This window comes from Danio aesculapii, chromosome 16, assembly GCF_903798145.1.
Source record: "Danio aesculapii chromosome 16, fDanAes4.1, whole genome shotgun sequence".
NCBI classification, from domain to species: Eukaryota; Metazoa; Chordata; class Actinopteri; order Cypriniformes; family Danionidae; genus Danio; species Danio aesculapii.
Window position 1 is genome coordinate 47,589,071 of NC_079450.1, and position 21,950 is coordinate 47,611,020.

General features: G+C 32.6%; 1 protein-coding gene across 2 annotated transcripts in view; it reads left to right on the plus strand.

Annotated features, from left to right (window-relative positions):
• The window catches only part of nbeal2 (neurobeachin-like 2), a 173,153-nt gene that overhangs the window by 130,880 nt on the left and 20,323 nt on the right, over positions 1 to 21,950 (plus strand). For both annotated transcript variants that reach the window (XM_056474718.1, XM_056474719.1), the window contains 12 exons: positions 1,736 to 1,893; positions 4,439 to 4,563; positions 5,975 to 6,092; positions 6,862 to 7,022; positions 10,705 to 10,838; positions 10,927 to 11,034; positions 11,309 to 11,404; positions 14,815 to 14,939; positions 15,091 to 15,231; positions 18,230 to 18,360; positions 18,457 to 18,566; positions 21,830 to 21,947. In XM_056474718.1, the coding sequence (XP_056330693.1) occupies positions 1,736 to 1,893; positions 4,439 to 4,563; positions 5,975 to 6,092; positions 6,862 to 7,022; positions 10,705 to 10,838; positions 10,927 to 11,034; positions 11,309 to 11,404; positions 14,815 to 14,939; positions 15,091 to 15,231; positions 18,230 to 18,360; positions 18,457 to 18,566; positions 21,830 to 21,947 (1,525 nt within the window). The remainder of the gene's footprint in view (positions 1 to 1,735; positions 1,894 to 4,438; positions 4,564 to 5,974; positions 6,093 to 6,861; positions 7,023 to 10,704; positions 10,839 to 10,926; positions 11,035 to 11,308; positions 11,405 to 14,814; positions 14,940 to 15,090; positions 15,232 to 18,229; positions 18,361 to 18,456; positions 18,567 to 21,829; positions 21,948 to 21,950) is intronic.

The window sequence follows — 21,950 nt, forward strand, 5'->3', positions numbered from 1 at the left end:
ATTACCTTTAATGCTGCGAAAGCTGGGCTACCTATAGCAGAATTTCTGTGATTTACATTTCATAATCAACATACAAATCTTATTAAAGTACCATATCAATTAAATACGCTTTGGGAATATGTTTACGCTTTGGCTAATGAAATTAAAGATAATTTATTTATTTCCTATCAACTTTAAGCCTTCACACTTTATTCAAACTTTGTTTAGTTTTAACATGCCGTTTGTATAAAATCCATTAAATTATGTAATTATGTGTAATTATGCCTCTTTCAAATTAAATTATTAGGCTAGGCAAATTGCTATCATGGAATTAATCTAACAAAAAGACCCCGATCGTTGCTTTAAGTAGCATAACGTTACGATTATTAAAAACTCATTAATCGGTAACACTTTACAATAAGATTTACTTAGTTAATGTTAATTAATGCATTTACTAACATGAACAAACAATAAACAATACATTTACTACAGTATTTGTTCATGCTAGTTAACATTAGTTAATGAAAATACAGTTGTTCATTGTTAGTTCATGTTAACACACTGTGCATTAACTAATAAGCATGGACTTGGATGTTAATAATGCATTAGTAAGTGTTCAATTATGATTAATAAATGCTGTACAAGTGTTGTTCATGATTAGTTCATGTTAGTAAAGGCATTAACTAAGGAACCTTATTGTAAAGTGTTACCCATTAATCTATACACATAAAATAAAACATTCACAAAGCTGTGTCTTATGAAACACCAATTCAAGGGCACATAAGATGAGAGAAGAGAAAGCAGCCAAAGCCCATTTCAGAAATCTTTGCTGTTAAATATTTAAGTTAGGGAACTTTTGCAAAAGAAAAAAACATATTAGGACAGGTAAGAATATTTTTATTTTATATATTAAGTTTTTGGTTACGATACTCCCAAAATCATTCCGCATAAATTCACAGATTTTTTTTACAAAATTCTCCACAGAAATAGCACAAACCTACCTATGTAATAACCCTACCTATCATTTATTGTTATCATATAACGTTCTGAAAATAGACATGATCAGACTGTACATACAAGATGGAGAATTGGCCACTCAAGATTTAAACACTCATATTTATTGAAAAGGGAAGAAAACCTATTTGTGACTGTGTGTGTATGAATATTTCGACATTAAAACATATTTTAATAAAATGTGTATTTTTAAATAATATTAGAAAACATGTTTGTTGAGAAAATATTTTAAGAGAAATGTTTAAAAAGGTGTCCTCTGGAGGAATTTTAGAATATTTATCAATAGTCAAACTAAAAGATTGTATATGACTCTTTACAGTGTTGATGTTATTTGTATGTTCTTTGTACAATGAATTTTAATTAAGAAACTGATATGATTGCATGTTATATATTGTATATTTAGTATGGGTTTTGCCATGAATATAGCCAATGCTGCTGATATGGAAAACATATACAAATAAATATTTTTATCAGATGGTTTGCCTTTGAGCATCCTGGGCATTTTTATTAAATAAGGTAATATTTATAATGAAGTTACTAGTTTGTCGTAGCACTTACATATTGTAGAGCAGATTCCAGATGATAGGTTTTAGTATTATTAATATATGCCAATTAGTTCTTTTACAGGTAAATGAAATTTTACAGGTAAATTTAACTTTTACAGGTAAATGGAAAACCATATGTGTTTTTGAGTGATGTATAAGTTTGTAACCTGCTTTGTTGTGTGTTGTGATGTGTACAGGAGGTGATCGTGGATCCATACCTGAAGCGTGTGCGCACAGAGAACAGCCGCTACCACAGTGTGCAGAAGATGATCAACGGCCAGCAGACGGTGGTGTGGAGGCACTGGAGGTCGTTACGCAGATTACTGAGCAGCGACAGGGGAGCCTGGCCTCTCAGGTCTGGATGCCTTCAAACACTCCCACTCACACACAGCACGATGCACTTGATGATTTTCTTTTGGCTCATTTAGTTTGCAGTATTATTATTAGCAAGAATAAAAATTGGCCAATATTTACAGGTCAAGTAAATTTATGAAGCGTTTATGTCTTTCTTTCTTTTTCTTTCTTTCTTTCTTTTCTTTCTTTTCTTTCTTTCTTTCTTTCTTTCTTTCTTTCTTTCTTTCTTTCTTTCTTTCTTTCTTTCTTTCTTTCTTTCTTTCTTTCTTTCTTTCTTACTTATTATTACAGTATTATTACTTCTTTATTACTTATTATTACAGTACATTATACATATATATATATATATATATATATATATATATATATATATATATATATATATATATATATATATATATATAAAACCACATATATATGTATATATATGTGTATTTATATGTGTGTATATATATGTGTGTTTATATATATGTGTTTATATATATATATATATATATATATATATATATATATATATATATATATATATATATATATATATATATATATATATATATATATATATATACTATGGAATAAAATCACTGTCATAAATATTTCGTGCGTAAATAAAATTCACGCATCCGTAATTATAAAATCGTAAAGGAAAACGGAACGTACTCGTAATTTTACGAGGCTACAATTCCAAAATCTGCGATTAGAACAGACACAGATACGACATTTTGTTTTTCTGTTTGTTTATGACTGATAATTTTACGATGGGTGTACTTTACAAACACGAATTACAGTTTCTCCACGGACACGAAGTCCTGATTACGAGTACGAATCAAACAGCGAGACTTCACTGTCAAAATTACGTCACCGCTTCCACAGGCATTAATAAACAAGCGAGAGTCATCGATCATAACGGCGCGCCTGCTGGACGTTCGAGCTTACACACACCGTCTCAGATAATATTTCTGTTATTCCCTCTTTGAGAAATGTCCGTCATGAGCTGGAATAAAGGTTGAGACTCAATGAGTTCTAATTTCGCTGTGTTTCTTGGACATTTTACTGAATCAAAATTAAGAAAGGGCCGAGGATAGAGAGCTAGCATAATGTCAGTTAACGTTACAGGCAGCGAGCGCAGAGTCTCTCAGTGAATCACTGAACAGTGTTTAACTATAACATGACATCTGTTGATTAAGTCACCTATTTTAACTGTTTAAATAACTCTCAAATACTCTAAGATCACCGAGAACACAAATTAAATTAGACAGATTTATCCAGTATAGGTAGATAAAACAAAGAAAAGTTTTAGTCTTATCAATTAATTAACTTTAAATAAACCAGAATAAGCAAAATATAATGTGGTAATTAAACAATCACGAATATAGAACAAACACACACGGAAAGAGTGAAACACACAGAATAGTATACGGCTAGATGGTAATATAAATGTTTATGGTAATAGTTTATTAATTATAGTAATACAATATAATGTAACTAATAGTTTAATCAAGTAATATAACAAACAGATAATAACAATTAACATAACAAACATTTATATCAATAGTTACTAATACCTTACTTTGTACAAATTTAAAGATAATATAAAAATATGTATCTGATCATGTCATCTCCTCTCCATACATCAATGAGGGGCTTAATTATTCAGCTTTCAGATGACATACAGGTCTGTTTCAGATGATTGCCCCTCATGTCTGGTTTTGTGGTCCGGGGTCACATATTGAACATTTATTTATTTTGATTCATAGTCTCATAAATGTTTAACGTTACAAACTTCTGGTGAGCACAAACCCTCAAATATTTAAACTGCCTTTTGCTGATATCTTCATTACATAATAGATCAATATTCGATCTGGCTTTAAAAAAAGGTGACTTGATCAACAGATGTCATGTTATAGTTAAACACCGTTCAGTGATTTACTGAGAGACTCTGTGCTCGCTGCCTGTAACGTTAACTGATATTATGCTAGCTCTCTATCCTCGGCCCGTTCTTCATTTTGATTCAGTAAAATGTCCAAGAAACACAGCGAAAATTGGACCTGATTAAGTCTCAACCTTTATTACAGCTCATGACGGACATTTCTCAAAGAGGGAATAACAGAAATCTTATCTGAGACGCGCCGTTATGATCGATGACTCTCGCTTGTTTATTAATGCCTGTGGAAGCGGTGACGTAATTTTGACAGTGAAGTCTCGCTGTTTGATTCGTACTCGTAATCAGGACTTCGTGTCCGTGGAGAAACTGTAACTCGTGTTTGTAAAGTACACCCATCGTAAATTTATCAGTCATAAACAAACAGAAAAACAAAATGTCGTATCTGTGTCTGTTCTAATCGTATGTATGTATTTATGTATGTATGTATGTATGTATATGATATGTATATATGTATATGTATAAAATGAGATAAATGTCAAATAAAAGCAGTGTCCAACTGTATACTGAGCTGAAGTGAGCTGATATACACTAGTGCTGTATATAGATGAGTTATATTACAGTGTGTGTAATGATGGACTGAGTGGATGTGTTTGTGTTTCAGGGTTCAGCCAGAGGTGAAATGGAAACTCTCGAGTGCAGAGACGTACTCTAAGATGCGTCTGAAGCTGGTGCCAAACTACAGCTTTGAGTCTCACTCTGATGCCAGTGCCCTGAGAGATAACATGGGTTAATATCACTGTGCAGAATTCATATTCAGGATATAAGTATACTGATTAAAAATTAGTAGTGAGTAATAGCCATACAGTGAAGATCAAAATGAGAGAACAACCAGTTTGGCAGTTGCCAAAATTTCAAGTCACTGCTTAGGTTGATTTGAATTCATCCTAACAGGAGGAAGAGAATAATTTTTCAAGCATATTTCATTAGTTATATGTAAACTGATGCACAGTATAAAACACTTACAGTATGATGATATTTGAAAAGACACTGAATAAAAGTTGCGAACACACTTTCACTTTTTTCAGTTTTTAGTGTTAATCTGGCACTTAGTAGTAATTTCTCTCATGACAAATTCTTTATTATTGCTATTTGACTGGAAGCAGATTAAATGCACTGGAGGGTGGTAGTAAATGCAAATGCAAGAGTGAATGCATTTCATTTGTATCATAAGCTGCGTTAGCAAAACATGGTTTCTCCCCTGTGCTCATCACCCAATCAGCCACCGGTTTTCATGCAGAATTTACAATCAAAATCAGTATAGCCCTACCTAGAAGCTAAAAGCACTGAAACAATGAAATGGCAGCCCAGGATCCTGATATAAGCCTGATTGAAAATTTCCGTAAAATCTATGACAACAAACTTATGGCTAAAAAAAACACTATAGGCACTGAACTGTGGCAGAGACTGAAGAAGAGTGGGAACATCACAGCAGAGCAGTGTGAGAGACTAGTGATGTCACTAGTGAAGCCATTTAAAGCAATGAACTAAAATTCCTTACATATTTTAAGTATTAATCATTTTTTGATCTCCACTATATAATTTGAAGTACAGTTAAAGTCAGAATTATTAGCCCCCCTTTGAATTTTTCTTTCTTTTTAAAATATTTCCCAAATGATGTTTAACAGAGCAAGGAAATTTTTAAAGTATGTCTGATAATATTTTTTTTTTTCCGGAGAAAGTCTTTTTTGTTTTATTTTGGCTAGAATAAAAGTAGTTTTTAACTTTTTATGAACTATTTTAAGGTAAAACATTTTTTGTCTACAGAACAAACCATCATTATACAATAACTTGCCTAATTACCCTAACCTGCCTAGTTAACCTAATTAATCTAGTTAAGCCTTTAAATGTCACTTTAAGCTGTATAGAAGTGTCTTGAAAAATATCTAGTCAAATATTATTTACTGTCATTGTGGCAAAGATAAAATAAATCAGTTATTAAAACTATTATGTTTAGAAATGTGTTGAAAAAAATCTTCTCTCCGTTAAACAGAAATTTGGGAAAAAATAAACAGGGGGGCTAAAAATTCTGACTTCAACTGTATTTAGACCAGATATTTCAGCATTATCTCTGTTCAGTTTAACTTTCTGTATAGTGTCAGTGTTAATGCTCACATGTTGGTGTTGTGTGTGTGTGTAGGAGCAGACAGTCCTCGCAGCTCAAGCGAACCTCTTCCCCTTGCTGTTGCCAGGGAAGCCAAAGTTAGTGACATGGATGATGACAAACTAGAGGACGAGGATATTGTTTTCCTTGAAGAGTGAGTCTTCTATTATAACTGTTTGTTTTTGTTGTTGTTGTTTTTGATGGTGTTGTTGTTTTTGGAGAGGGGGGGGGTGTTAACTGATGTAGTTGTTTTGATGGTCCCCTTTAGATGTTCTGCTGACTGACAGTTAACTCTATTAGTAGAGTATATCCTAATAAAGCTAATATCACGTATGAGCGGACCCAGCCATTGTCATCTTTTTGGCTCGAAACTTCCAGTCTTAATAACTTCCATTGATATTTAGACATTAAAAGCAGCTTGTTATGCCACTTAATGTTTCAAACTGATATTTTCTTATTATGTTATTCTACTTTTTAGGTTTAGTCATGTACAGACTTCTTTGTAGAGCAAGTAATTTAATCCTTTTCTGCTGTTTGTTGTTCTTAGTCATTTCTCCCATAGGCAACTGAATGAAATCAGAATTTCGAAAACAATCGCAAAAATAAGCATTGCAGACTGAGGTCAATGCCTAAACCCACTTTACTTACTAATAATTATCAGTGAATTAGTATAGTTTATTCAGCAAAAAGTCTTAGTTGATGGTTTGTTTATAGTTTAACTTAGTTAATGGTTAAAATAAAGTGAGAAAACCAACAAAAGTCTGTTTATTCGGAAATTGAATCAGAATCAGCTGTTTCAGCAGCACAGTTCTATATGTTTCTGATGAAAATCTGTTTTATAGAGCGAATCTGTTCTGTTCTGGGACCTGCAGAGACTTGAGTGTGTGTTATTGAGCAGGGTATGCGTGTGTGTGGTTCCTCAGGGCTGAGGAGGTCGAGGAGGAGAGCCAGAAGGAGAAGCTTGTGCTCTCTGAGGACTGTGAACTCATCACTATAGTTGCTGTAGTCCCGGGCCGTCTGGAGGTCACAACGCACCACCTGTACTTCTATGACGGGAGCAGTGAGAAAGAGGAGACAGAGGAGGGTGAGGGATACTGCGCTGTCATCACACTGCCCAACCCTTTTACATTCATCTCTTCTCATTTATTAGCCTCTATTCATTCTTCACCAAATGAAGGTGTGGACAAAACAGATCAAACGTTCAAAATAATAAAAAATTTTGTGAAAGAATCTCTTCTACTCACCATGGTTAAAATAAATAACTATAAATGGTAATATTGTCAAATATTATTCAAATGTTAAATGTCTGTTTCCTGTTTGAATATCATTTTAGCGCTAGAACTACCGTGGCGGTCATTTTGACCTAATTTTTGCAATTTAATAACTTTGTTGAAATTAACACGCATAATTTCTATAATTTCCTGACTTTTACTAAATATGTGTATATTTCCTCCTAACATTGTTAATTTATTCAAATTACAAAACACATAAGGGTTCAGATTATTTTTACCTAGAACTATCATAGTGGTCAAAATGACAGCATACATTTAATTGTCTACTACTTTTCTCAGTGACTTTAAATATGCGTGCTTCTGTTGCCTAGCAACTTCCTGCTAACGAAAAACATAACTTTCTGTTGGCAAAAATATAACTTTACTTTAGATGTGTCTTTCAAAACGGCATATTCAGTGCCACGAAAAAGCCTTCTCCTCTGCTTGTGAAAGTGAAAATAAAAGTGGGGACATTTGTGAGAGGTCTAGTAGCCTAACTATACATTTAAAGGCTGTATTACCAATAAGATTGTATTTATAGGTTGTCGACTCAATGAAATATGATGACAGACATTCAAAGCTTAATTTTAATATATCAATAGAAGCTTTGACTGTAAATATGACATGACAATATGACGTCTTGTATGATAATGGTCAGAATGACCGCAATGGCAATTCTAGTATTATTCTAGAATTCTGGTAGCTCCAGTGTTAAAATGTAACTTACTCCTCCCATGCTAAAAGCAATATTTTTAGCATTGATACTCCAGGAATTAATATTGCATGATCCTTCTGCAAACATTTAAAACTCATTTTAACATTCTGTTTGCACTCAATTAATATTAATTGTCAATGTTGGAAAACATTTTAACTGCTTAATATTTCAGTGCAAACTGAATGTTTTTCCAGGAATAACTGATTAACAGAGATTTCAGAGGAACAGCATTTATTAAAGACAATAGGAATGTTATATCATATGTTCCGATTTAACTTATCAATATAATGTCCTTGCTGAATAACCTTGTTTTTTATTTCAAAGTTTGTTTGTATTTTTGTTGATTTAATTCAGTCAGCTCTCAATGAAGTTAATTGTTCTTTTTAAGATTATTTCTGTCAAGGTTCAGATACCAAAAGCATGTTTAACACTTTGTTAACTAAAACATATTTTTGTTAATGTACCAACATTTCACAAAAAATATATGTATAATTATACTAATTCAATGAAACTGAGGACTTTTAAGTGTATACTGTAAAAAATGCACAATTCCTCAAAATTAAAAAATACAGGATTCCACACAATTAATTGATGTTCTCCCAACACAAATCGATTAAGTGAACTTAACAAATCTAAGTGGATTGAACATGAAACAATAAAGTTGTTCCAAAAAAAATCTCAATAATGTTTGTCATGGAAATCTGGCTCAACAACTTCAGTCAGACAAGGGTTAGAGCAAAGCAAAAAAGTAGTTTATCAAAAACTGGATGACACCCATTGCACACACACACAAAGTGAATGTGTAAGAGACTGTCTTCGTCTTTTCAACAGACAGTTTTATACCCATCCGTGCACGTACACTCACAGTCGTTCCAAACTCCAGGTAAGATACATTTCTGGGGTCCGTTCTTCATAGATGAATTACTCAAATAGCTGGATTTTGTTATTAACGATTTGATACAATCCAGGATCGTTTAGTTCTTCAAAACTCATCCGAGAGTTGTTGTCATAGCAACAGGTCTGGTAGCTCAAACCTGCTCATAAGCAGGTTTATTTCAGGTAAACAGGATTAGATCGTGTCATTTCAAGTAAAGGTAATACTAAAAATATGTACCGCATGCTGATATTTTCTTACAATAGAAATCTATAGGTTATATACACTTAGAAAAAGCTGCACTCTGAAATAAAAGTACAAAATCTGTCACAGGGGAGTCCTCTCCCCAAGGGGTTTAAAGAGAACATCAATATGGACTTTTTAGATACAAACGTGTACTATTTGAAGGTACCGATCCAGCTTTAGTAGTACAATTTGTCTATGATAATAAACAACATGCACAATAATCAACAGATTTTTTTTTTTTTTTTTTTATATATAACGAAATAATTTATGCAGTCATTCACATGTTTTGACCGCTAATATGCCGGTGATTTGATGCTTCGCAAAAGTTTCAGACATCTTCACCATTATCAAAATGCTTTTAATTTAAACAGCAGTTATTACGCCGATTAATTCGCTCTAGTTATGAAACGAGATAAATTGCTATATACTCTTGACACATGAAACTGTTAAGCCTGCAGCCCACAACGAATGTGGAGAGTTATTACGTATCATATTTACCAAACAGTTTACTGCAAATTTTAAATAATTTTGCTCACATGAATAAATGAATATTAATGAATATTAACAGATGATGTCATTACGCTGCTGTGCCATCATAATCGTTATAATCTGATTTGCGAACTTGTTTGAAGAACCAAATTAGCCAGAGATCAGTTATCAAGAATTAAAGATCCAGGATCTGCCAAATCATCTAAGCGAGGTACAAAGAACGGACCCCTGGTGGGAAAGAAAAGATCTTGTGGTTTTCTAACTTCTGACTAGGAGTGCTACAATGTATCCGGCTTTGGCCTTGGCCAGTGCCAAACTGCTTCTCTCAAAAACTGTCATTTCAATATACAGTGCAGTACACAGTGAAACGAAACAATGTTCCTCCAGGACCAAGGTGCTGCATCAAGCAACATAATTTGACAACATAACACAGGACTGTGCATTACTATAAAAATCTAGAGAATGAAATAAAATAATATAAACTAAAATAAAAATGAACAAAATAAGAATAAGAGCGCAAAGTGCAATTTGTGCAACATTTAGTGCAAATAAGACAGGACAGACAAGAAACTGTAATGCTGACCAGTGCACTATGGATGTTATGCAAATATTGGAGCAGGTATAAATACTGTACATGTAAACATTTGTTGTTCATCAAGATGTTCATTGAAAATGTCCATCACATGTGTTTTACGTTCATTTTAAAGAAGTAGTTGGAACAAGCAACAAAACCATTTTTGAGCTGTATACTCAAATACAAACCAAATCTTTCACAATATTACTCTTATTTTTTCCCACATAAAGCCTTTTTAAAATACTTATTAAATCTTGATGATTATTCCACACATTTTGTACTAGCATATCGTCACCTTGGAATTATAAGGTTCTATCTGCGTTCTGAATGATTTTGAGATATTAAGCATCAAAGTTTTTGTATTCCATATAGCAAACAGTATGTGTGTAACATTTGTTAACAACTTAAAATTTTAACAACTTATAAAAAACATCTCATAATGTAAATAAGTTGTCATTTAAAAAGAATATGTCAAAAAAACAAATTTTGACAAAAATGTCAGATAGAATCTTATAATTCTAAGGTGGTGATATGTGTATAGGATAATATATGATTCCTGATTATAATGTGTTTTCCCTGGATTGCTCATTTTTGAAGGCATTGGGTTTGATTTCAAGAGGCCGCTGTCCCAGTTAAGAGAAGTCCATCTGAGGCGCTATAACCTCCGCAGGTCAGCGCTGGAGCTGTTCTTCATCGACCAGTCACACTACTTCATCAACTTTCGGAAAGGGGTGAGACACTCAGACAGACACAAACAGAAAAAAGAAGGGTATCCAGCAGATGGACTTTGTGTTTTCATATTTATTTGGGGTCTCACAGGTGCGGAACAAAGTCTACTCCCGGATCCTCGGTCTCAGGCCACCCAATCTCTTCTACTTTGGTTCCCGTTCTCCTCAGGAGCTCCTGAAAGCCTCCAACTTGACTCACGTACGTCTCAAATAAAAAAATTCAGAGTTTTGCCATTAGTTTTCTTTTTTTTTTGAGAGAGAGAGAGGAGTGAGAGAAGCATGCTTACAAAACTATGATCTGTAGTTGAATCCATTTTCTTGCTATTATCCTCTAGCATTTACTCTAGACTCGCTCTTAATGATTATATTGGAGAAAGATTCAGAATCTCTGTATCTTATCTGCCAATAAATTGATTACAATTCCTACCAATAAAAACATCCAAATCAAGCTGTTGTTTTTCTTCCTCCTGCAGAGATGGGTCTGCAGAGAGATCTCCAATTTTGAATATCTGATGCAGCTCAACACCATTGCTGGTCGCACATACAACGATTTATCCCAATATCCAGTGGTGAGTTCACTCAGAGCTAGCCTTAATTTGTTTCTCTGTGTTTTTGTGTTTTATTTTAGTTATTTGTTGTGCCTTTTGTATTTGTTGTGTGTTAATTTAATTGGTTTTAATTGTGAGTTCTCATACATTGTCTGTTGATTTTGTTTTGGGCTGCTTTATTGTGTGTTGCTTTTGTTGTATAGTTTTGTTGTTGTGTTCTTTGTTTTGTGCTGTGGTTTTGTTTTGTTTTTGATGTGTTTTTGTTTTGCCTCATCTTGGTTTTTATTTTGTGGCAGTTTGCATTCAGAGCTAGCATTGATTTGTTTTATGTTTTTTTGTGCTTTATTTTTGTTGTGTGTTGATTTAATTGTTTTTAATTGTGAGTTTAACAACATCCCGGCCCCGTTTCAGAAAGGATGATTTAATTGAAAACTCAGAGTACGTTAACCCTGAAAGAGAAACTCTGGGTTTTCCGTTTCAAAATGGCTGTTTTGTCAAACTCGGGAAAGCAGAGTAAGTCAAGTCTGTTTCTGAAAGAGAGGAAACTTTTACTCCGTGAACCTAACCTGGGGTGCGTTTCTGAAAACCATTGTTAGCCAACTAAGGTCGCAAGTTCCGTCGTTACAAACATGGTTCGTTGATTTGGCATTTCCCAAATCCATCGTTACAACGAACATTCACAAATTGCGTCACAAACTTGTGTGCTTGCAACTACACCTCTGGAGCTGTAGTTAGAATCTGTGTTCCTGGCTGTGTTCTATTCCCAGTTATCCCCCCTATGCCCTATCCATTTAGAGCATTCTAACATTTAAACTTTAAAAAAATAAAATAAAGTCTTAGGTGTAACTTGCTTTTAAAGTATTTTTACAGTTCAGTTTTAGGGATCTTATTGTTGACAATTGTGCTCCCTTCGCAGTGCACTTTGAAAACATTGATGTCATTTTGAACACAGCCATGGCTTATGACGAAAGCTATAGGTGACCTATTATTTAAAAGCGTAATTTATGTTACGTCTCCAAAGCTAGTGAAAACAAAAAACATAGCATATGTTACTGGTTTTAATTTATAGTAGGTTATTTATTAAGTATCTGTACTGTATATGACATGGGCCTGTTGGTTAGAACATTTCTGCAGTGGCTTACATGTGTCAAATTGTAAAAGTAGACCTTTCAAAAAATACTAAATAAATAAACAATATCCCACTTAAAAATAATCATCATCCTCAACATCATCAATATTATTAATATTATTATTAAAGTATATATTTTTTTCGTCTCCTAATAAATAATAAATATTACATTTCATTTCTTAATAAATAGCCTCATTATTTACTTATTTATATGATTTATATATGAGATTAGAATATGTGTTAGCTTTTGTAGGTCATTTTATGTTTTAGAATAGAAAGTGAAATGTTCTCAATATTTGTAAAGGAAGCATAGGCCCTATATGTGCCATTTACATATATTTCAATTAATATGGAAAACGAGTGTATGTTTTACCAAAACTAATATTGTTTTTTTTTTTTTTCGGATCTGCGACAGATAGACTATGGGTTTTGGGAAACACTCGTCACTACATCATTCTTTTCCCAAACGATGCATCATACTATGATAGGTCAGCCGAGAGTTACGTCGTTGTTTGGGAAACGCACCCCTGGTCAGGAGCACTGAGTTTCTGTCAGTCTCCTCCCATTTTTTAAAGATAAAGTGGTATTTCTCGCCTTAGCCTTGGTCATTCATTGCCTACATTTCAGTCACACAAAGAACAAAGTTCTAAAAATAGCTTGACCTTTTTTAGGAAAATTACAATTAGATTCAATACCATAGTTTTAAGTTTTACCTTTGATATTACTGCAAAAAAAGAAGTAATTAGCTTAAATTCCCTGACCTTCGACTGGGACATGTACTGTAACTAGATTTATGAGATTATTACTCGTTCTAAAAACGTTCTATTTTTAGTAGTGCCCACATTCTAAATGTAATTTCAACATCTATCACTTGATCAATAAAAGGCAGACACACAAGTGCACTTTTAAATCTATTAAAAACTTTCTAAAATGTTATCTTAAACTGATCAACATGTGTAAAAGTGGGAACCTTAAATTAAACATTTTCACTGAACATAAAGTTAACGTTATTTGCAATCTTGTTTTGTCAAATTTGTTATAGAAACTAGTAGTTTCATGTAATTTAATGCAATTACATCTGAAATAACTTTAAAATGATCAGAATCAGAAAGAGCTTTATTACCAGGTATGTTCACACACATGAGGAATTTGTTTTCGTGACAGAGCTTCTACAGTGCAACAAGATTACAGAGACAAGCATGTACAGAAACAGATAATAAATATATTTAAAAAAAAAAAAAAAAAGATAGTAGTGAGTGCAAATATACAGATTGACTATACTATATATACTATATACAACGTTATATGTGCAGCTGTTATGTGCCATTTATGGCCAATTCCCCACTTTTTCAAGTGAAAAGTCAATAAACGTAACACATTACATTACTTATTTTATTAAACTTATATAAATTAAATGTAAACTTGCGCATTGCCTTGTGCAGCTATGTTTTCCCACGCTAACTGTCTCTGTTTCACCGATGCAGTGGTGTTTCTTTGTTTTTTAATATATACGGTCATATTTGCTGCATGAGCACTTAAAGTTCAGCTGGAGAAAGAAATGCTGATCTCTTTTTTTCAGATGTTGCCATGGTGACTCGTAATATCTGCGCTCCATTGATAATGCTTTTTTATAGTCACGGTGTGCGCGCTTAACTCTGAATTAGTCTACTCAGACTTGATTGACCTAACTCAGATCAGCTGTTCTGAAACCCACAACTCTGAGTTTTTAATCTCTCGGTAAGTCAACTCATAAGTTCAAGTTTAAACTCCGTGTTGGTTGAACCTCCTTACTGAAACAGGCCCCTCGTGGATTGTCTGTTGATTTTGATTTGGCTGCTTTGTTGTGTGTTGCTTTTGTTTGATAGCTTCATGATGTTTTCTTTCTATTCATTCATTTTCTGTGTTTTTTGTGGTGTTTTGTTTTTGATCTTCATGTGTTTTTTCTGCTTTCTTTTCTTTTTCTTTTTTGTGGTATTGTTTTGTTCGGGTTTTCCTTTGTTGTTTATTTGTTTTCTCTCATAATGGTTTTGTGTTTTGCGGGGGTTGGGGGGGGGGGGGTTGTGGTGGTTTTCTCTTAATTTATTTTACTTTAGTTTAATAACAATTTTATTAAACCAGTTTAAATGGGTGATATGTAAATGATAGATGTATATGAATGAATATAATAGATGGAATGAATAACAGATATATACTGTATCAGTATTAATTTTGCTAAAAAAAATCTAAAATGTTCCTGACTTGCACTTAATCATGCATATAATAGACGTCTCATGTCATCTTTTATTCTTGTATACATTTTCAGTTCCCATGGGTGTTGTGTGACTACACTTCAGCAGAATTGGATCTGGATGACCCAGCGGTTTTCAGAGATCTGTCCAAACCCATCGGTGTTGTCAACCCTCGCCATGCACAGAACGTCAGGGAGAAGTAAGACAGTTTCACAGTCATTTTTGCTCTAATTTATTAAGAATATGATGCACAATATCAAAATGATTTTAATAGGGTGCAGCAGTGAAATGTGAAATGTTCTGCTAATGCTAAATGTCTTGTTTTTGTTGTTGTTGTTTTTTTCATGTAGGTATGAGAGTTTTGAAGACCCAACAGGCACTATTGATAAGTTCCACTATGGCACACACTACTCTAATGCTGCTGGCGTCATGCACTACATGATCCGCACAGAGCCCTTCACCTCATTGCATATTCAGCTCCAGAGTGGCAAGTAAGTACACACACACCACTGTTCAAATGCTACAAGTTAAGCCCAGGGGTGTTTAAACCTGCTCCTAAAGGACTGCCTTCCTGCTCAAACACACCTGAACCAGCTGATCAAGATCTTCAGGATCACTACAAATTTCTAGTCAGGTATTTTGGGGCGTTAAAGTCTGCAGAATGTTAGTTCTTCTGTAGCAGAATTGGACACCCCTACTTAAGGGCCTGTTTATCCTGCTTTGGGCAACATTTGTATTTCAGGATTTGCTGTATGAATTTCAGAATCAGATTGAGCTTTATTTACCAAGTGTTTGCAAAAACACAAGGAATTGTGTTTAAAGCAGCTTAGAGTACATGCCTACATACATATCAACACAAGAGGACAGAAGGACATTTAAATTAGTGGAAAATAAACTACACAATATGTGCATTGTTGACTGTTTTGACTGACACATAAGAAAAAAAAAATAATAATATATATATATATATAAGTATTCACAAAAGTATTTACAAATGTATTCACAAAAGTATTTACAAATAAGTAGCTTCATTGCTTACAGAGGCTATAAATATTGAGTCTTCATGTCTTCATTTAGAATCAGGGTATCTTCTGTTCGTTCCATATTCGTTTTCAAACCAAAAAAGGCCAACTAAGAAAACTGACGTTTTTCGTTTTTTCTTTTGTTGAAAAACAAACAAAGGTAGGAAAATGAATAAATGACTTTAAAATTCATTATCCACATGTGCCAACCAAATCTGAGCTTGTGACGTTGCCCTCAATATAAAGGCGGATCAGCACCCAGGCTTTTAATTATTATTATTTAATTATATATAAACTAAGTCTACATATTCTATCATTTGTTCAGTTAGCAAGCTTACATTCATTGCGTATGCATAAATTAAATAAAAACATTAATTATCTGTATCATTACACATTTGTCTTTAAAATAAGTAGTTCATAGTTTGCTGCCAAACTTCTTGCTGTTGTGCATCTGATGCTGAGCAAAAATTTCTGAGCAGCACCTGGTTTGCATGATTTTTTCAGAGCTACTGTAGGCCTAAATAATAATAATAATAGGCTAATAATAATAGGCTAATAATAATAAATATTAATATTGACTTTGTGTTTTTTTTATTGTTTAGTTTTTTTCATAAATGTTAGCAGGACCAGAATAAGAACACATTGGACCCTGGGGCTATAACAAAGGGTACCATTTGTTTTTATTTTATTACCTCGTATTTTATTGTGTGTGTGTATATATATGTATATATATTTTCGATGGAAATTTCAGATGGCACTTAAAAGTTTTTGCATCTGAACTCTTCATATATATATGTATAGGACTATTAATTTGAGGACGACATCACAAGCTCAGATTTGATTGGCCAATCAGAGGAAAAAGGGTGTTTCAGCACCACCTACAAGTCTATCCGTTTTCCTACCTTAAACCAAAAAAATGAAAATTGAGCCAAAATCTTGTTTTTTTTTTTTTTTGTGAGCAAAAGACAAACCAAAAAACTTCCATTTTCTTAGTTTTCCTTTTTTTTTTTTTTTGAAAACGGATATGGAATGGACGGAAGATACCCTAATTATTTAGTGTACGCGGTGTGCTTTTTTGTTTCAAATAGAAATTCAACTCAGATTCTTGATAGCCCTTTACAAGCCCTTTACAAGATTGATTATTATCAGTCTAGGCTTTTTTATAGTTATTCATTGTTAGTTCATATCAGCTTGTTCTATTTAATGAGAATAAAATATACACTATTTGATTTAGTAATATATCAGTAAATATTAAATGAATGCTGTTTAATATGTTTTTATTGTTAGTTCACCGTAGCTATTGCAGTTCTAATCATAACAGTAGGAACCTAATGTTAAGTGTTACCAAAAGAAACTAAACTTGTATAAATTCCTGTGTAAATATGAATTGATAAATCAAACTAGGTTATTATGTCTTTAATATGAAATTAATTATACATGAATTGTGAATAATCCAGATATGTTGTGGCGATATGGATACAAATTTGTAGTTGTAACTGATGGCTTTTGTTGAGTTATCCATGTTTCTATAAATTTTAGTTTAAAATTATTAATGGATGTATTACCTCTGGCACCTGAAAATGTTAAAGTGATATTTATATGTGATTTAGACACTCAATATTATTAGTTTGAAATGATATAAGGTGTTCAAATATCAATGAAAATGTAATACACTAGTACACTTTTTGTTTTAATTAAAAGCTTTTTTTAATTACTTATCAATTTTTAATTAGTTATCAGAAAGACCATTTTAATCATTTAAAAAGACTGTAAAAGTTTTATACATTAAATAATTAGGTACGATCACCTATTAATGTATTATTAAATACATTTTAATAAGTGCAGGTCAGAATAATATATTGTTTTCAATGAATGATGATGCAACATTATTTTACCTATTCCTTCTATGCTGATAAAATCCCTTGAAATTAAACTTTAGATTAGATTAGATTCAACTTTATTGTCATTACACATCACATGTACAAGTACAAGGCAACGAAATGCAGTTTAGATCTAACCAGCAGTACAATAGCAGCAAGTGCAGGATACAGGTATAAGTTATAAAGTGCAGTTATAGAAAAACTATGGTAATATTTACAGATGGATGTACTATAAACATTATATACAGGTTGTATTAGCTATGAACAGCGATTTACAATAAATGGATATATGTACAGGATGCTATTTATAATCAGGAGTGTGCATATAGATAAACATAATTACAAATGTCCATGTGCAGTGGGTATGTACAGTTCAAATAAACTTTATTTACACACACCAAAAAAAAATCATCTTTGACCCAATCAATACAAAATTAAACATGTCATAATTAAATGGCGTGTTTGTTGTAACCCTCTGTAATTGACCACTAGGTTGCAGTGTTGTTTGTTAATAGTTTTCAAGGCAATCGTGTGCAATGTCATATGTCAGGACTTTATTTAAATGAGTGATTGTGTGTTTGTTTTAGGTTTGACTGTGCTGATAGGCAGTTTCATTCAATAGCAGCAGCATGGCAGGCACGGATGGAGAGTCCAGCAGACGTGAAGGAGCTCATCCCAGAGTTCTTCTACTTCCCAGAATTCCTGGAAAACATGAACGGTTTGTGTGTTTCTCTGAAGCCTTTCGGTGATGAAAACCACACTGGGTCTGGAATGTGTTCAATGAATTTTGAATTATACAATGCCATGTGTGCAGGTTTTGACCTGGGATGCCTGCAAATAAGTCAGGAGAAGGTCAATAATGTGTTGCTTCCACCTTGGGCATCTTCACGGGAAGACTTCATCAGGAAACACCGTAAAGCCTTGGTGGGCAAACAACACAATGACACAACACACTAACTATGATTCCATCCAGAGTTATAAAATTTAAATATTGCATAAACAATTTGTGAATAAATCAGTTATTAATGTGGCGGGGTGAGGATCCATTTCAGACAAAAATGAAAGTCGCTGCAACTAAACCGCTGAAATCGATGTATCTCTTTTTTCATAGATAATAAGTAAGTTGCATCTAATTTTATTATTTATATATACAGTTAAAGTCAGAATTATTAGCTCCCCTGAATTATTAGCCCCCCTGTTTATTTTTTCCCTAATTTCTGTTTAACAGAGAGAAGATTTTTTTCAACACATTTCTAAACATAATAGTTTTAATAACTCATTTCTAATAACTGATTTATTTCATCTTTGCCATGATGACAGTAAATAATATTTGACTAGATATTTTTCAAGACACTTCTATACAGCTTAAAGTGACATTTAAAGGCTTAACTGGGTTAAGAAGGTTAACTAGGCAGGTTAGAGTAATTAGGCAAGTTATTGTTTAATGATGGTTTGTTCTGTAGACAGTCAAAAAAATATATAACTTAAAAGGGCTAATAATTTTGTCCCTAAAATGTTTTTTTTTTTTTTTTAAGTAAGGAATACTTTTCAAGAAGGAAAAATATTAGCAGACATACTGTGAAAATTTCTTTGCTCTGTTAAATATTACTTGGGAAATATTTAAAAAATTTAAAGGGGGTGAATAATTCTGACTTCAACAGCATATATATATATATATATATATATATATATATATATATATATATATATATATATATATATACATATATACATATATACATATATATATATATATATATATATATATATATATATACATATATATATATATATATATACATATATACATATATACATATATATATATATATATATATATATATATATATATATATATATATATATATATATATATATATATATATATATAAATAGTGCATCCGGAAAGTATTCATAGCGTTTTTTCCATTTTTTTTATGTTACAGCCATTTATTTCCTCACCAGTCTACACACAATACCTCATAACGACAACATGAAAAAAAGATTTTTTGAAATTGTTGCAAATTTATTAAAAATAAAAAACCTAAAAAATCACGTGTGGATAAGTATTCACAGCCTTTGCTCAATACTTTGTTGATGCACCTTTGGCATTACAACTTCAAGTCATTTTGAATATGATGCCACAAGCTTGGCACACCTGTCTTTGGGAATTTTTGCCCATTCCTATTCAAAATATATATTTAATTTCGAACAGAATATCACACCTAAAACAATTAAAGTTCATCATAATAAATAAAAACATTTACTAATCCATATACACTTAAAATAACAAATGAATTTAACCAGTACAAAAAGCAGTTATCTTCCTCAGCCTGTTTCCACATTATACCACATCACTCGTGTCAGATTGCATTAAAATGATTTCCTCCTTTTTATGTCTTTTACATATTATGTAATCAATTCATCATTTGTTTATTTTCCTTATTATAACACAGACCCAGATTATACACGAGACTGCAAACAACCACTGATTGAAATTTCATAATACATTTCTCGTTTTGTTCTTTTTTACAATCACCTCTATTCATCAACATATTCCTTTCATAAAATATTTTTATACTACTTTTTAAACTGATTACTATCTGGACATTGTTTTAAAATATGTTCCAGACTAGTGCATAATTTCACTCCACATACAGACATACACAAACTTTTTAAGTTGTCCTTGTTAAAATGTTGTTCTTTTTTTATATTATATCCATCTTGTCTTTCTGCAAAAAAAGTCTTTGTATGCTTTTCAGAAGCAATTTATTCCTAGCCTTAAACATAATTTGTGCCATTTTAAATTGAACCAAATCATTAATCTTAAACTTTAAAAAATAAAGTATTTGTATGTTCCTTTTATCTCAGATCCTTTTGTTTGGTAATGGTTGCTTATGTTTTTGTACATTCTTCAAAATCAGTTCAGGAAGGACATGGATACAAATTATTTTGATGGCTACTTTGACTCAGACGTTTCAAATCAACTTAAACAACATTTGAGATGGTGGAAATTGGGATTGGTTCTCGTTTGATTCGCTAAATTTTTCAATGCAGTGTGTTAAGAGAAAGTCACAAGATAAATACTGAATATTTTTTTCTGCATTTCTGTATTCTGCATGTTTATCACAATTTCAACTTATAAACTCGCAATTGACTGTTAAATTTAAAATGTGACTTGCGAGTAATATAGTCAAAATTACAAGAAAGCCAATAAATTTGCAGCTGTGAGAGGAACAATGCTGTAATTCCAAGGAAAAAATTGTTCACCCAAAATGAGCATTCTGTCATCATTTACTCACATTTTACTTGTTTCATCTGTTGAACGCTAAAGAAAATGTTTTGAAGAAAGCTGAAAACCTTTAACTATTGACTTCCATAGTAAGAAAAACAATTACTATGGAAGTCAATAGTTAAAGGTTTTCAGCTTGCTTCAAAATATCTTCTTTAGTGTTCAATAGATGAAAAAACATTTGAAGGTGAGTAAATAGTGAGAACATTTTTATTATTGATTGACCGATTCCTTTAACTCATAATTGTAAGGGGAAAAGTCAGAATTGTTAGCTGTAAACTAAGAAGTACTAGAAAAAGGCTGAATCACGAGTTAAAAATCTGTTGTGACTGATAAAATTCAGTGTATCTGTAAAATTCTAAGGAAATTCTAAGGAAAAATATTAATTGTACAATATATAATGTAGGCTACCAATGGAGAAAAATTAACAATTTAATGTCATATTTTTGCTATCCCTGCTAAAAAATCCAGCTTAAACCAGTCTAGGCAGTTTGGCTGGTTTTAACTGGTTGACCAGCCTGGTTTTAGAGGGGTTTTGGCCATTTCCAGGCTGGTTTCCAGCCATTTGCAGCCTGGTCTTAGCTGCTCAGGCTGGAAAATGACCAGCTAAAACCATCTAAAACCAGCTTGACCAGCCTGGTTTAAGCTGGTCAAGCTGGTTTTAGCTGGTCATCACCCAGCCTGACCAGCTAGGACCAGGCTGGAAATGGCTGGAAACCAGCCTGGAAATGGTTAAAACCTTTCTAAAACCAGGCTGGTCGACCAGCTAAAACCAGCCAACCAGCCTAGGCTGGTTTAAGCTGTTTTTTTCAGTAGGGATGGATGATATTGTTAAAAAATATTCTCTTGTATTCCATCTAATAAACACCTTTCTTGTATATCTGTATGTTTAAAGGAGAGTGAACATGTGTCTGCTCATCTGCATGAATGGATCGATCTCATATTCGGCTATAAGCAGCGGGGACCTGAAGCGGTGGAGGCTCTTAATGTCTTCTACTACTGCACTTATGAGGGTG